The 15887-nt window shown below is 32.6% G+C and overlaps 1 protein-coding gene across 2 annotated transcripts in view; it reads left to right on the top strand.

The window, feature by feature from the left end:
- The window catches only part of LOC117109615 (protein phosphatase 1 regulatory subunit 12A-like), a 67764-nt gene that overhangs the window by 7774 nt on the left and 44103 nt on the right, over positions 1-15887 (top strand). For both annotated transcript variants that reach the window (XM_033251998.1, XM_033251997.1), the window contains exons 2-6: positions 5044-5174; positions 5634-5752; positions 10468-10627; positions 14682-14826; positions 15193-15267. In XM_033251998.1, the coding sequence (XP_033107889.1) occupies positions 5044-5174; positions 5634-5752; positions 10468-10627; positions 14682-14826; positions 15193-15267 (630 nt within the window). The remainder of the gene's footprint in view (positions 1-5043; positions 5175-5633; positions 5753-10467; positions 10628-14681; positions 14827-15192; positions 15268-15887) is intronic.

Raw genomic sequence — 15887 nt, 5'->3', positions numbered from 1 at the left:
GCAGGTAACCCACTTCAGTTTTAAGATGTTAAAACAGGCAATTCTATCAACAGTACAGTTATGAAAACTGTTCAACAACTTTTAATAGGTTAGCAAATGAGATTAACATGATACTATTTTCATATTCTACGTTAAATCAAGTTTCTGTTGGCTTCATAAGGATGTGAATACAGTATACTATGTTAAAATCACAAGGAATCCTTTTCACTGAAAAATAATGCTTGTTTTAAAAATATGTTTATAGTGTTGTTATTAAAAATCAAACATTGTGGGTCCTCAAATCCTTATTAATATATACATGATTTGAAATTTTTACTGGATATAAACAATCTTAGAAAAATTTGAAATCAGAATTTTTTTTTACCTTGCATGCTTCTACGTAAAAAGTTGGATAAAAGGCAGGAATCCTTGTCTCTTTTAAGGGGATTAGAATTGTTTTGAATTTCAAAAGATTTAATATCTAGGTTTTATGCCTTTGCAAAGGGAGTTAACATGCAGGCTACAGTACTGTGCAATAAGTAGATTTCTTTGTCCAAATAAACATGGCATTTGTCAGAACTACACACAATACAAGCTCCACTGTATTAATTTTGATGGGAGGCGCAAGGGTGAAATGGGAGGGCTCCATAATGAAGTAAGGGGACGCTAGGTAGCACAAAGGGTGTGAGGTGATTTTAAATCATTTTTTATTGTTATTTGATTACTTAAAAAATGTCCAGAGGTGGTGGGACGGGAGGCTACTGGAGGAATGAGCTTTTTAAGATGGTGTGCACAAACCCCTCTCCCCACTCCCTCCTAGATAACGTCACTGGTAAACAGGTCTGCATGGATGTGTTTTAGCCTACTATCCATTTTTAATGCAGGGAATTATGTATAGTGGCACATGCCTAGATTGCCTGCGGTAGTCTTCATTTTATGCTCAACTTGCTCCGAGGAATCCCAATGATAAGCAGCGAAGTATGCAATACTTTAATAGCCTAGCCAATTTACAACAAGGGTGAGAATACCTCTAATATCCCTACTGGCTCACAATGGCCTAATTTCTGACTTTTTTAATGATGATGTTTACTCAGTTGTAAAGAAATACCACTCGTGCAATTTTTTCCTGATGGAAACACAATCTACTCTATGCTTCTTTAGTATTTAGATTAGCTTTTCAGATCACAATTTACTAATCACAGTAATTGTAAACAAAGATCATGTTTCTCATTTTCCTGCAGCTTACTGTATCCTCATCCTCTTTTTTTTTTTGGGCCAAATTTTCTTAAGCTTTGAGAAACCTGTAGAATTCCTAGTCATCCTAATTTACTACAAAAGAACCCTAGAAGAAATGAATATTCAGGCATTTGTCTTTTTCTTCATACCAAAAATTAAATTAAAAAAAAGGTGTATGTGACAGCTGTTGTTGTATTGAGAAAAAATGAAAAATATGTTACTTTGGTTTCATTTTGCTATTGTTTTAAAAGCCAGGACAAGACACGTTTTTTGAAGTATAGTTAAGGTGTAATATCAATCAATTATAAATGTTCTTGAAAACAGGAAAGCCTTTGATAGATTGCTCCTGAACACATTCACATTTGGTGAGTTCCGTATTTCAGTGGGCAGATTGTTCCATAAATATGGTGCAGCACTTCCCAAAAGATTTTAATTTTCATCTTGGTGTGTATAGCAGATATCCTATAATATCCTGTTAGATGCATATTAAATAATTAAATATAGATTTGTGTTTAATAAGCCAGCGTGCATTTGAAGACCAATTGTTTACACACCTAGTCTTCTTAGAAGAAGCCCTTGCAAGTAGTTATGATAATTTTTGGCATTCATCCAATTAAAAAAATTCTCACTTTAAAGGTTCATTGAGTTGGCTTTGAAATTGCCATAACAAACAGGTTGGTATTTTTTTTGTAGTTTTCTGTCAAAACAAGTACAGTGTGCTATACTCAAACAACATGTGGTTATACTGTTTGCCATAAAATAAATTTTCTTTTAGATACTGTAATATAGTGCAAATTTTATATTATAAAATTATATAATTTTTGTTCCGCATGAAGTGCTGTTGTTCTTGTTACTAAAACTTTACAAACGTCACCAGTTTTGAACGGACGTGCATGAAATTTTGTACACATAAACTAGAGGTGATTTCCAACAAACAGTCATCGCCCTTTTTTTAAGTTGTACCCCAGGGTTCCCACCACAACTACAAAACAAAACAGGGGTTTTAGCATTTACAACTAATAGTGCACGTCGCATGAATGGCGCAGTGTTCTAAAGAACTTAAGGTTGTGAGTTCAAATCGCGTATTTAGCAAGTTTCATGTTCATTAAAAAAGAAAATCAACACCGAGGCGCGATGCAAACTTCCGACCTTCGGTTCCTTACCAGACATTTTTAATTGACTGCGCCATCCATACTGTAGTAAATAATTTAGGACACGTTGCATGGATGGTGCGGTCGGTTAAGGATGTGTTCTAAGAACCTAAGGTCCTGAGTTTGAATTGTGTATTTAGCAAGTTCAAATTGCGTATTTAATTTTTTTTTTTATTTTGTTCATTAAAAAAGAAAATTAACACTGAGGCGTGATTCAAACTCATGACCTTCGGTTAAGTATGTGTTCTAAAGAACTTTAGGTCAAAAAGTTCAAAGTTAAGTTCAAAACACGTCTTGGTATTCAATTTTTTTTTTCCAATTGTTAAGAAGTTTAATTTTGTTTTTCAATTTTTAAGTGTTTTAATTTTGTACAAATGATCATTCTAAATAATTTTTTTTGTACAAATAAACATTCTAATTATTTAAAAATTACTGTACATTATTGCCATTACCGCTAGTAGGGCACGGCCGGTTAAGGATGTGTTCTACAGAACTCAAGGTCGTGAATTTGAAGCACGTCTCGGTATTCAATATTCTTTTTCCCACTTATTTGTTTATTTTATTAATGTACTAATACTATGCTATGTTAATTTTTTTTGTACAAATAAACATTCAAATTATTAAAAAATCTTCTTAGCTCTTCCAAGAAACCCAATATAATAAATTGCGCCTGTACCATATTTAAGCATGGAGGAACGCGTGAACCTGGTGAGCGGTTGCTCTTGTTATTATTTGATTTTTTAAAAATAATTAAGACGATTTTTGTTATTTCAAGATGTAATATATTTTTACCATATTATCATTGCATGAAATGATATTTTTGAGCTCAATATATAATATCCAGTACTGGAAAATTGATTGGCAGGATAATCACTTTGAGTCTTTTCTGATTTTCATACAGTAAAACCTCTCAAAAAATTCATGAACTAAACTATCATTTGACTGCAGTTACACATTTGCCCTTTGAAAAAGCCTATCAAACTTCAATGTTTGTTTCATTAAATGCATTGACAATCCATCAGATATTTCCCCCTAGCGCTACAGCGTGAGTTACAACATTATTTGCCAGGGTAACATATTTTAAGTTGGCCAAAGGCTCTAGATAAATTAGAATAACATATTCAGTCTGCATTACTGTAGTTGAGGTGCTAGTGATTGCAGTTGAAGATCAAGTTAAAGTTCCATTTAAGAATTTGAAATGACGTCAATTTGCTAGGCTAGCATAAGCTATGACTGAAGTTTGTATGGTATCTCATTATATGGCTTATGGAGAGAACTTGTTACTGTATTGCTAAATAATTTATTACACCTAATGTTTTTGGTTGCTTGTTATATATTATTGTACTGTAGGTAAATTACTTCATTTCTCATTTTTGCAGAGCTTGAGGCTTTTTAATACATGCTGTCATTAGTATTTATAAAAGTTAAATAATTATTTTACTACTTGTTATACAGTATAAGGGGACTGCTCCCATGATTCTGAAAACAAACATATATAGACTAGTTATTTTTAATAATGAATGTTACATTAGACAAAGAGAAGGGTGGCCATGATTCGACGTTTCAACATTTTTTTGGGTCATCTGCTGGAATAAGATGAGAAGAACCACCACTACCAACTAGAATTCTGTTCATTTGAATGTTTAGTGTTGCAAACATAACATTTTCATTTTCTGTTGAAGTCAAATTCTGTGAACAAGGTCACTTTGTTTTGACATCCAAATCGAACTGTCTACACAACGTAAGGTGATAACAGTATTGACTGTATGGTAATAATACATGCATTGTCAACATGTTTAGTGTTTGCTGTTGGATGGTCAATTTCATTAATTGTCCTACAAAGTGAAAGCGAATTTCATTGTCATCAAGGAAACACTTCACTTTCATTTAATTGTTTACTTGCTAGTTAATTTCCTCGGTGGTGTGAAATTTTTATAAGAATGAAATAATTTAATATTGTTATTATTCCAGCTAAACTGATTATAATCCACTTTCAATGTTAAAATTTATACAATGGTTTAGTTTTCAGAAATTTAGAATAAAGATTTTTTTTTGTTTGGTGTACCTGCGAATACACGGTAGTGACAACGACACTATCTCAAAATCGAAGGTTGTGCACCTTCCTCCCATTCTTGTTCGCGCCTGTTCATTATTCATTTCTTAGTGGCTAATAAGCGACTTGAGTGGAAGGTGCTATAAAAATACATTACCATTGACCATTTTTGTTATGTAATTACCAAGTTTCTTTAGTCATTGGACAAACTGTTTCTATACAGATTAAAATCTCTATCATTCAGATTGCATAAATTTTCAAAGAAAGTATTCTATTAGTAGGATTCTCGTTTGAGTTAAAACATTTCTGGTCATTCGAAATTTGATATAATAATTTTGGTATATTTGAAAAAAGAATAATCAATTTATAAACCATAGTTTTTATTGTGTAACAAAAAAGATCTGTGCTTTAACAGTAGTATATTTTAAACCAGATAACCTATATCAAAATCAAAATATTTGCTAAAAAATCCAGTGTTATGAAATTTGTATTTTTACCGTGTAAAAATCATAATTTATGTGGTTTCAGAAAATTTCTGTTGACGAATAATACTTATTATAATAATATTTATGAATATTAATTTTTTATAGTTATGGTTTTTTTTTTCTTCTTTTTTGTTCACAGGCTGTAATAGATGAAAAATTAGATATGGTAGAATTTTTAATTGAAAATGGTGCTAATTTAGAAGCAAAAGATAATGAAGGCTGGACAGCATTACACGCTAGTTCATCTTGTGGATTTTTAGACATTACAAAGTAAGTTAATTCAGTGTTTTTAGGGGTTTTTTTCAGCGATTGACTTTAAAACAAGTATTATAATTACTTATGAACTAGAGGAAATTATTATATAGTACTTAGGTAAGATTAAATAATTATGTTCATGTAATAATCTAACCTTTGTATAATAATTTCAACTAGTATATGGTAAGAAACTACTATTTTGTTATTTTTTATTATTTCAAGGGCCCTTTGTACTTTCTATTGTTATTGATATTGTTTACTCTTTTAAAATTATAAATGAATTTAAATAATAACTAAGCTTAATAAATTAACTAAAGTAATTCTGACTATCAAATTCTTTTTTTTTGTTCAAGAGATGTGACAAAGGCATTTAATAAAATTGTTTTTCTTTTTCATTAATTGCCATACTTGAGCTCTAAATTTCATTTTTAGTTGTTCTTATGTAATGAAGCTAGTATTCTTCCATGATTTCAGATATTTAGTAGAAAATGGAGCTAATTTATCTGCAGTAAATAGTGAAGGTGAGATTCCATTGGATTTAGCAGAAGATGATGAAATGGAAGAGTACTTGCAAGAAGAAATTGATCGACAAGGTATAAAAATAAATGTTTAAATATAATATAAATTGAATTATGAATAGAAGAATAAAGAAATAATATTATTACATCAAAATTGAACCAAAGTGATTGCCCACAATCGTAATTACATTAATTGAAACATGTTTTCATTAATGCACACCTGTTGTCCTTGCATACCAATTCGTCCAAAACTTTCCTTCCTTTAGGGTTCTTAAGCACATGTTCAGACCGTTGCGCGCATTTGCATCTACTCACTTGTTTCCTTCACACCGATTCCCTGACATGTTGGATTCATTCATACATCCTGCACATTCATGTTTATGTTTTCATATTTTATATCTCTGCTAATCTTTTCCTGCAAACCTTTTATTATCGTCATATCCTATCATATGTATTTCAACCAAAGCTGAGCCGAGAGGTAGTGTTCTTGCTTCTTGTGCTGAAAACCCTGATTCAAATCTGGTCAACTTTGGGTCCTTGAAGAACCCTCACACGAGAGTTAGCCGAAAAAGAGAACATGGTACTGGCACCGTATTATGGGTCCCCAGAGGAGACCAGCCGCAATTCGTAATTTCAAATTTGGAATAATGACAAAAATGAAATAAAATATTTAATAAAATATAACAAAAACACGCTTCAAAAATCTCAGAAGCTAATTTTGGTCATCTTTCTGCAGACTCATTCTTCTATGAACATAATTTCCTTGTAAACCTTAACTTTTTCCTTACATGCTAATTCTTCATCACAACACACTTAATGCAGTTATATTCATTAAATCTAAACAAGGTACCTAAGACCGAGAGTAATAATATTAAAATATACAGTTCGAGGGCGAGTAGCATCCTACTATACAGCATTGTTGTGCTCACAAAAACTCAGCAGTGTAAAGATTTTGATTGTATCTCTACCACACATTGTTTATTTCAATCAAGGTTGGAATCTCCTCAACTACAGTATGGCAATCAGGCGGCTCACGAATATAAAAGTATTAGGTTTATAGCTAGTGAACTTTACCTGGTATGTACAGTAGGATAGTACAGAAATTCACAACAAAACAGATCCATCTACTGATAAGCTAAGAAATATGTCAGTTATTATCTGTAGCTTTTTAAGCTTCGTTTATTTAGTAATAATGATTTTGTGTTTGATTTTTTAAGTGATATATAATTCCGGTACTTTTAGTACACAACACAGGTACCATTGTACAAGTTGGAAATTAATCCAAGCTCTACTTATTGGAGTTTAAAAGGTTGTCACGTATTTGTTGGCACGTCCTACTCTAGCTCTCAAAATTATTGCAAATTTGCGTTGGCAATATCGTCTTCTTTGTGCCGGTTATTATAGCATAGCCTAAAATTCAACCTTGGAAAGTAACTACTATAATAAAACACAAAGCAAGTAATTCGTCTAGAGGATCATAGGAAGTAAACATACAAAGCCAGTAAACAGTTCTTTTGTATTCTTTGAATGGTTTTTTGGATGCTTCATTTGCGCATAACAAATACACTAGCTTTTTATTTTTATATAATTTTTTTTTACTCCTTTTAATTGCTTTATAATTTTATACAATAGTTGTGGCATATACTTGTCTTTATTTTACAACAGAATTAGTATGTGCAGTCAAAGAAAAATAATAGCATTGAAAAGGCCTATTGTATACAATAACCACATGTTGGGCAATAGACCGAATTAGCGACGAAAGATGATGTCATTACAATTTGGCCGAGTGCATAAAATTGTAAACAAAGCCTAAAGTCCTATTCTATAACATTGCGAGTTTTTGTATGGTCCAGGAAAACAAGCAAAAAACCAAAGCACGCGGGTAAAATACTTTTTAAAACATTGGTAGGTTAAGGAAGGTTCATAGAACCATCAGAAGACGTTTGATTTGATTTTCATGTAAAATTATATACGTAGAATTTTTACAGGCTAGGCCTCGGCCCCAGACACTTGTTGCACGACAACGCAACATGGCTGGATGTGATGATTGAGTGAGGCCTGACTGTAAACGTTCAGCTCCGTGCTGTCGTCTTTTACTTGTTTAAACATCCAGTCTGCCAGTCTGGTGTGAATTTAGGAACATTATTCAAAAATTTTGAATAAAACTTAGCTCTCCTTGAAATCTGCAAGTACAACACATTTCGTGAGTTTTGCAACAAGCACATTCATCGACCGACGCCATGATTCACTGTGAGTGAATACACGGCTGCCATCGTCGTGCTGTAACACAGGCAGATACAACCAATGTACGTTTTATTCCCAAAATAGTACGATTTATTCTCGTTATATTTCACATTTGGCATACACAATCGTAGAGAAAAGATGACGTTACATTCATAAACATGTAACAATGTTTTCTGTAAATTTAAATCACGCTCAACTTTACACACAAAGCGTGTATGAGACGTTTTAGTAAAGGCTATTTTCTTAAATTACTGTGTAAATCGCCTATCTTCGTGCGTTTGTTTTGGTTTGAATACCCACTATAGCTGAACAGCGTTGATCGCTAATTCGGTCTATTGACAAAAAAAGTAAAAAGTAAGAACAAAATGTGAACAAATTGAGGCTGAGGTAAAATGTCAAGGTTTTATTTAAAAACCAACAAATCAAGCTAGTCTTATAGATTTATTTTTGATATTTAAAAAGGTTATATATTATAATACCCTTTATAATACAGTGCGGTAATATACCATACTCTGTTCAGTACAATAAAAATGCGGTCTGAAAAGTGTGTAAAATAATAACAAATAATAACATATTGAGCCTGACAAAAAAATAATCAGTAATAATATTTTACTGGTTCTTTTATAGAATAATAAAAGTGTACCAACTCTTTGAAATGTATTTAACTTAGGCTACAGTACAGTATTACTCATTTATTTGAAAATTGAAATTTTAGACCTTGTTCTGATCTAATCTAATGCAATCTAATGTATACATGTATAACAAACGCTTTGTATTTTAATAGAGTACAGTTAGTCTATTGCTTGTCTTTCTCAGTCCTTAGGGTTGACTCCACCCAAACTTCAGTGGTTATTATAAATGTCAAGGGCTTTACACATCATTATTATTAACTGTGAGGGCTCAGTGCAATTTAGTCATTGAAGTCAAAATGAATAACTTGCTCCTGTCGACTAACAAGTAGACAACTGCCATTAATTAAATGAATGCTCATTAATATTTAATTAGTAACATTATTAATTACCAGATATCCATATGTTGTGTGATATCTGCTTGCGGCAGTACTGTAGTTATAGTTGAGAGCTTTCGGTTGCACGACGATAGTACTGTAGGACGTAATGACTATTGAAAAAAAAGTTACTGTACTGTAACCAAGCCCTGAACTGTAGCAAGTTTTTGCTTTTATATGGAACATTTTGAGGAATGTAAATCTTAGTCATAAACATAGGATAGTCTACTCTAGAAATACTTGGTATTTACTTGAATAAATGCCCTGCTTTGAATAAACGCCCCCGTCAAATAGATTTCCCCTCTATAGCCTCATTTGGAATAAACACCCCTTCAAAAACCCTTCTCAACAATAAATTCCCCGGGGCCTTTAATTTGCATAAATACGGAATGGCAATGTACAATTTAACATTGACCATTCAAAATTTAAGTTGGTGCAATATAGAACAGCAGTTCACTAAGTCAGAGAGCCTACTGTAGTGTATGACTTAGCCCTCACCTTTGTATAGTTACTAGAATTTAAAGCATATAATAATTCACCTTATCCAAATGCGCCTTGAGCATCATTGGTCGACATGTGCGCTTTATAAATCTTTATTATTATTATAATATATGCATGACATGCAAATTACATAATGTTAAACCATGCACTTGTTTATTGGACCTCTACACTGAAGCAAAATTTAATTGAGTAGCCACAGACATTTGTAAGCCCCTGGCGATGCCAAGTTCTCATTCCTTAAGTACTTGGTTTTCATACTGCGAAATCTGTCCTATCGTCATCTGGAGTCTGCTAACCATTTACTTAAATCCATTGAACTCTTCCAGATGATTTCTGCAGAGACATAATCTACTGTTAGATTATGCTTTAATTCTGTAATATATCTGGATGATACTTACTGTACCCATTTTTGTCCATTTCTTGAGTGATCTTCAAGACATTTTCATTCATTTCTGAAGTGCAAAGTTTTTTTTTTTTTTATGAATCTATAAAAATCTAAAAAATTATCTCAGAACAGTTAGTAATCAAGATCAATGGCTTGTTTGTAGTATAAAGGGATGGGGGTTCATAATATACAGTACTATCTTCTATATTTAAAAAAATAAAATTACAGTAGACTAGGAATTATGAGGTACATATAGTACTACCATCTGTATTTTTATGACCTAAAGTACATTGTACTATAAGATCGTGAGATAATTCTACCCGTTATGAGGTACTACAGTATGTGTCATCTGTATTTTGATAACCCATATTAACTAAAGGAATATCAGGTAATAATACCACTTTGCACACTTGTGTATGAGGTACTGTTGCTGATATTTTGATAACCCAGAGTAAACCAGGGGAAAAGGCAATACCATTGAGACTGTCATGTACTGGCACCCATATGTTTGTATAACAAGAACGTCTTGATATTACAGTAGTAGAAAGAAGTGGTATGAAGTTATTATTAATGTATGAATAAAACTTGATATTAATTTTACTATGTTCTTTGTGAAGGTGATATATACTCTAATAAATGTGCATTTTCTTTTAGGTCTAGATGTAGAAGCAGCACGGAAAGAAGAGGAAAGGAAAATAATAGATGATGCCAACCAGTGGCTTAATTCCAAATCTGTCAAAGACAAACCACATCCAAAAACCGGTGCAACTGCCCTCCATGTTGCATCGGCTAAAGGTTACATCAAAGCATTAAGGTAAATGTTTATCAATGACATAAGGGCATGAGATTGAGGGTGTATTTATACATTTGATAGGGAGGGTGGGAAACTCCTAAGACTAAGCTCATTCTCAATGAGATTGCAAATATATAAAAGGAAACATAATGCTACAAAACAAGTGGTATTTATTAATATATGTGCAAGGAAAATTACAGATGGAAGACACTCATCACAAAACAGACACACGTCACACAACATACGGCACCAATAAATTGCAAATTTAAAGCCTATGAGACAATGTTGAAAATCAAATAATTTGTTGAGAAAAGTGGAAACAAGATAATATTTACTCTTATTTTATACCTGATTCCCATGACAAATATACTGTAGTACTAAGTATTAACAAATTGTACCAAGGATATTTTCCCTGTTCCATTTTATTTTCGAGGGGTGTTCTCTTTTGGGAGAGAATAGGCAATTAGTCGGTTTAGTATTCACGAAGTAGACATTTCGGCTGTGAAAATGCATATCCGTGTAATAATACAAAGGATATCTCAGTGAAAAAACAGACTTTTTTTCAATAAATTTAGCAAGGATTTGTACTGAATGTATTATAGGGTGCAGCTTATCTTACTCTACACTTCGCTGTTGCGCGTATCATCACTGTCTGCGTATTAATTTAGCAAGGTTAGTATTTAGTCGTGTGAAAGCGTCAAACTATAGCAGGGTGATCCTTTGGTACCTCCTTGGAGGCACTGGTTCAGTACTAACAAATATTAATGCTTTATAGAATAATAAATAAATGTTTATGATACTATAGATACTTTTGATTTCCTGGTGATACCGCTGTATTTTGGATACAGAATATAATAACTGACAACTACAGTCAGCATTACATCATAATGCATAAACTGATTGCATATACAGTACTACAAAAACAAAAGTAGTTTATGTCTAAAAAGCTATCATTTACATTTACAGTACTTATCTTAATGGTTCCTGTTAGAAATGTTCTACAATAAACATCAATGTTTATTTTCGCTCTCATTTCTTGACCGTAAAGACCAGTGAAACAGAGTTCAATAGCCAAGAAGACATTCATCTTTAGTCTCTCTTATTCTGCCTGATGAACTTACGATACACTGGTGGCTCTACAGTAAGATACACTAAGGGATAAGCTGTCCGACAGGGAGTCTGAAAATTTTGGGCCGGGGGAGCGAAGTTTAAAAGTTGGAACCCTAGTTATTTAGCAACCTGGCATTTAAACATTTTTTTGCTATTTTTAATCAGATCTGAGGCATTTCAGAACATGACAGCAGGGCCAGGGTGAAAGTTACATGCATGATGATCCTTGTTATGCACAGAAGTTTTTTTGTCCCTACCACCTTCTACTGCCAAACTTTGTTTTATTCAATAGAGTATGCTCATCTCATCTTTAAAAAAAAAAAAACAATAATAAACATGAACGGATCAGATGAATAGCTTAGGGTACAACCCTAAAATTGCTAAAAAAAAAAAAAAAAACCCAATTATTTCCACTACAATAGGGTCCCCAGTGTTATCTTGTCTTCATGTAGTGTATATTGGCTGTCGTGCTCTTCCTCTTGTTATGGGACAACTTCATGATTGAAGGTGTCTACCCAGTAGGCCTAATGTAGCTCTGTCTTTTCAGGAAAGTGCTGTACCAATTTGTTCAGTAAATTTTTTTTAAAACTTACAGTAAACTCTAAAAACATACTATATCGAATATATGTTAGATGTTGATCTCCTAATCCAATTTATGGGATTAACAAATATCTTGTTTTTATAGCCATTGTAATTTTCAACAAGTAAACAGTACTGTCGTAAGGATTATTATACCAGTATCAGTGCTAGGAAAAACATTTGAGAACTTGTTTTTTGCATACATACTGCATAGTTTCTAAAGTAGATCTGGCCTATGACTAGCAATAACAAGATCATGGCTCGTAAGACTATGCATAGTAAGCCTAGAGCTGCATGTACAAACATATCGTCATCATACATGGATCAGCTCTAAACAAATAGTAATTAACAAGAGGTCGCAAGTCTTTCATCCTTTGGAAAACATGATAGAATTTAAGTGCTTCTTATCACCATGGATTCCTTCATTGCATGTTCTTTTTCAAAATACTCATCATCTTGAATCCAATGTTGTGTTTTTATCACTATTACTCACCCAAGTGCTTCAACTTCTTGTGAACCACAGATGTGAATAATGGTGTTCTTATCGGGCTTCGATGTAGAGCCTGTTACTAAAACCAATACAAGTCTTTCATCTTCATATCTTATCTTATTCTTTTTTAATGCTTGATCGTCCCTTGTATACTACAGTCACTAAGTAAATCCCTCACCGCTGCTTACTCTGAAAAATAGTTAAAAGCAGCACTTGATACGTGGCATATATCTATACAGTACTTAAAAGCTTGTTATCTGATGACAGTAATGTGAGGATCTTAAAGACACTCTACTCTTCATCGTGAAAAATGTTCAAGATGTTTATGACCACTTTTACGAGACACGTTTTACTTCATAAACACAATGGTCATATATTTATATAATGCCAATGTTATAACAATATTACAATAATTATAATATGATAATTATAATAATATATCATAATATAATAATTATAATTATTATTATATCACAATATTATATGTATTTTATTTTAAGTGCATTTATCACTACAAGTTATATATTTCCTGTAATGAAATTAAAATATAATAAAAATTAAAATATTGAAAGGTAAACTCAGAATAAGAGTCCTCGATGTTTGGCCCAGCCTGTGCTATGCATGTGGGTTTACTTTTTGCACATATTTTTGCTTGTGGGTGGAGAGGGAACACATACTAAAGAGGCTTTTCCAACTATAGTATTGGGTAAAGACAATTATAATATTTTTAGAGGGTGCGTCTAGGGCCGGGCACTCACTGTGTTGTACGACACAGTCATACAGTCTTGGCTGACAAATCCAACTCCGCTCTCTGTGACCGCTCGTCGACATGGCGCCTTCTGGTAAAAGTCAGTGGCAGTCTCAGCGGATCATTAAAAACTATCCGATGCGCGCGTCATGGCATTGCATTCTCCATCGAATTGCATCAGTTGACAGCAAGTTAAAATTGTCTTTACATAATAATAAACAAAATTAATGATTTAAAACTATATCGTATTATTGTAATATTCAGATTTATTAAACAGTATTTCATTATGACTCATTCAAAAAACATACATTCAGCCCAGACATAAATATTAGGTTTTCCTTGCACTACAAATGCGAATGAGATAAACATGGATAAACATACTGTAGCTAATGAGACAATTCTTTGTAACAGGGGAAAAGATATTATTCCCCGAGAGATTAGGCCCAAGTGGACAGTAATGGTATAGAGTAGTGAATTGTGCAAATGTACAGTATATTCCCATTTAAGGATCAAAAGATATAGTGAAATTATAATTTAGTCTAAACATGTTATAGCCGGTCTACTTACCATTTAAATTTTAATAAAAATATTTTAATGAGAGACTAGAGTACAGTATAATACAATGGAAATTATGAAGACAGTTATTACTTGATTTATAAAGTGGATATGAATGTTTTTATTTATAATTTTATTATTTGTTTAAAGGAAAAAGATATTTACTTGTTCATCGAAATTATAACAGTCTGAGATTGGGCCACATAATAGCTATACATTTTGTGACACTGTAAACATTGTAATGTACCTTAATTATTGATGAGCAATGTTTTAACTTTAATGTACTGTTTTATATTTTGCTGTTTATATATATTGATTTGTTATACAAGTTATTGTGGTAAAGAAAAAAATTAAGTACACATAATTACTGATATGACTTAAGCTGTTCAATGTATAGTACTGTACCTTTCCAGGAACTGTATTAATCTACAGTATTGTTTTCAACAGGAATACAACATTAAATTAATAATAAATAAGATAGAATGACCTGGTTGCTCAAGAATTTTGCCCTGTTTGTTTATTATCATTGAAGAATGCAAATATGTAAAAAGTGTATAGTTCAGATAATAACTTATTATTTGTTTATCTTTTAGTTTATTACTACAAGCGGGTATGGACATTAATAGTCAGGACAATGATGGATGGACTCCATTCCATGCTGCCTCCCACTGGGGTCAAAAAGAGTCAGCGGAACTCCTAGTCGAGAAAATGTGTGACATGAATGCAAGGAATAAATTAGTAAGTGCATTTTCATTTCCTATTGGGACAAATTTAAAAATAAAAAAAAAAACCAATGTTTTCCATCCCTTTAACAGCATGCAGTTGTACAGTACTGCCAGAATGTCCCTAACTAAATTGTCCAACAATGGAGTCCAACAATTTTGGATGAAGGCTAGCAGAGACCAGCGGGCGAAGTCTCAGACAATCTTGGGAGATTTTATCCTGTTCTTCTTATAGACATTTTATGTCTTACATTTTTTTTTGAAAGAAAATGTAAGAATCGTGGCAAACAGGCATTTGGCCTGTTTGACTAGTGTTTCAGTTGAAGTCAACATACAATTTGGATTTTAACATTGTTGTGATGATTATTTGATTTTCTTGTAGGGTCAAACAGCTTTTGATTTAGGAGATGACCAAATGGTAAAATATTTAGAGGAGCTCAAGAAAAAACAGGCATCTGTGAGTATTGAAATTTGGTTGCAGGTGGTTATGTAAATTACTGTAGTTCCTCTGATCTAAGCCTACCCCTTGCTTTATGCCCAATTTTACGTACAAGCATTTCGTAGCTGACTTCTGAAAAAGAAAATTAATTACAATGTACCCTCCAACATCGCCTTTTGATTAAAAAGGGGATTCCACAGGTATAAACCCTCCCCTTAAATTCGACCCAATTTTTTGTTCAAGAGGGATTTACCAGAGAAACTACAGTATAATAGTATGATAATATATACTTTATTGTTATCATACACAACCAGTGGCATACAATTCATTAGTACTACACATAATGAATCATCTTCATTGAACATTTCTATTAGTTTATATGTGGTAGGCATGAAAAGGGTTCGGAGAGCCAAAGTGAATTTTGGATTTAACACAGAGGGCGGCAAGCAAACTTTGAAGTTTCCAATGCACTTGCAAAAATTTCAATCACTGCTTTTATACTGTTTTAGATTTACTATTACTTTTTATAGATGATCGGTGTCAGGCCATAAAAAAAAACCATGGAGTTTCTTGCCAAAGATAAGGTTTCTAATTTATATTCGCGGGGCTGCACAAAAATCAACGTTGGGCCACATGTG

Source organism: Anneissia japonica, unplaced genomic scaffold, assembly GCF_011630105.1.
Source record: "Anneissia japonica isolate Jap-2015-1 unplaced genomic scaffold, ASM1163010v1 scaffold287829_len2072220_cov186, whole genome shotgun sequence".
NCBI classification, from domain to species: domain Eukaryota; kingdom Metazoa; phylum Echinodermata; class Crinoidea; order Comatulida; family Comatulidae; genus Anneissia; species Anneissia japonica.
This window is presented reverse-complemented; position numbering and strand designations above follow the sequence as displayed.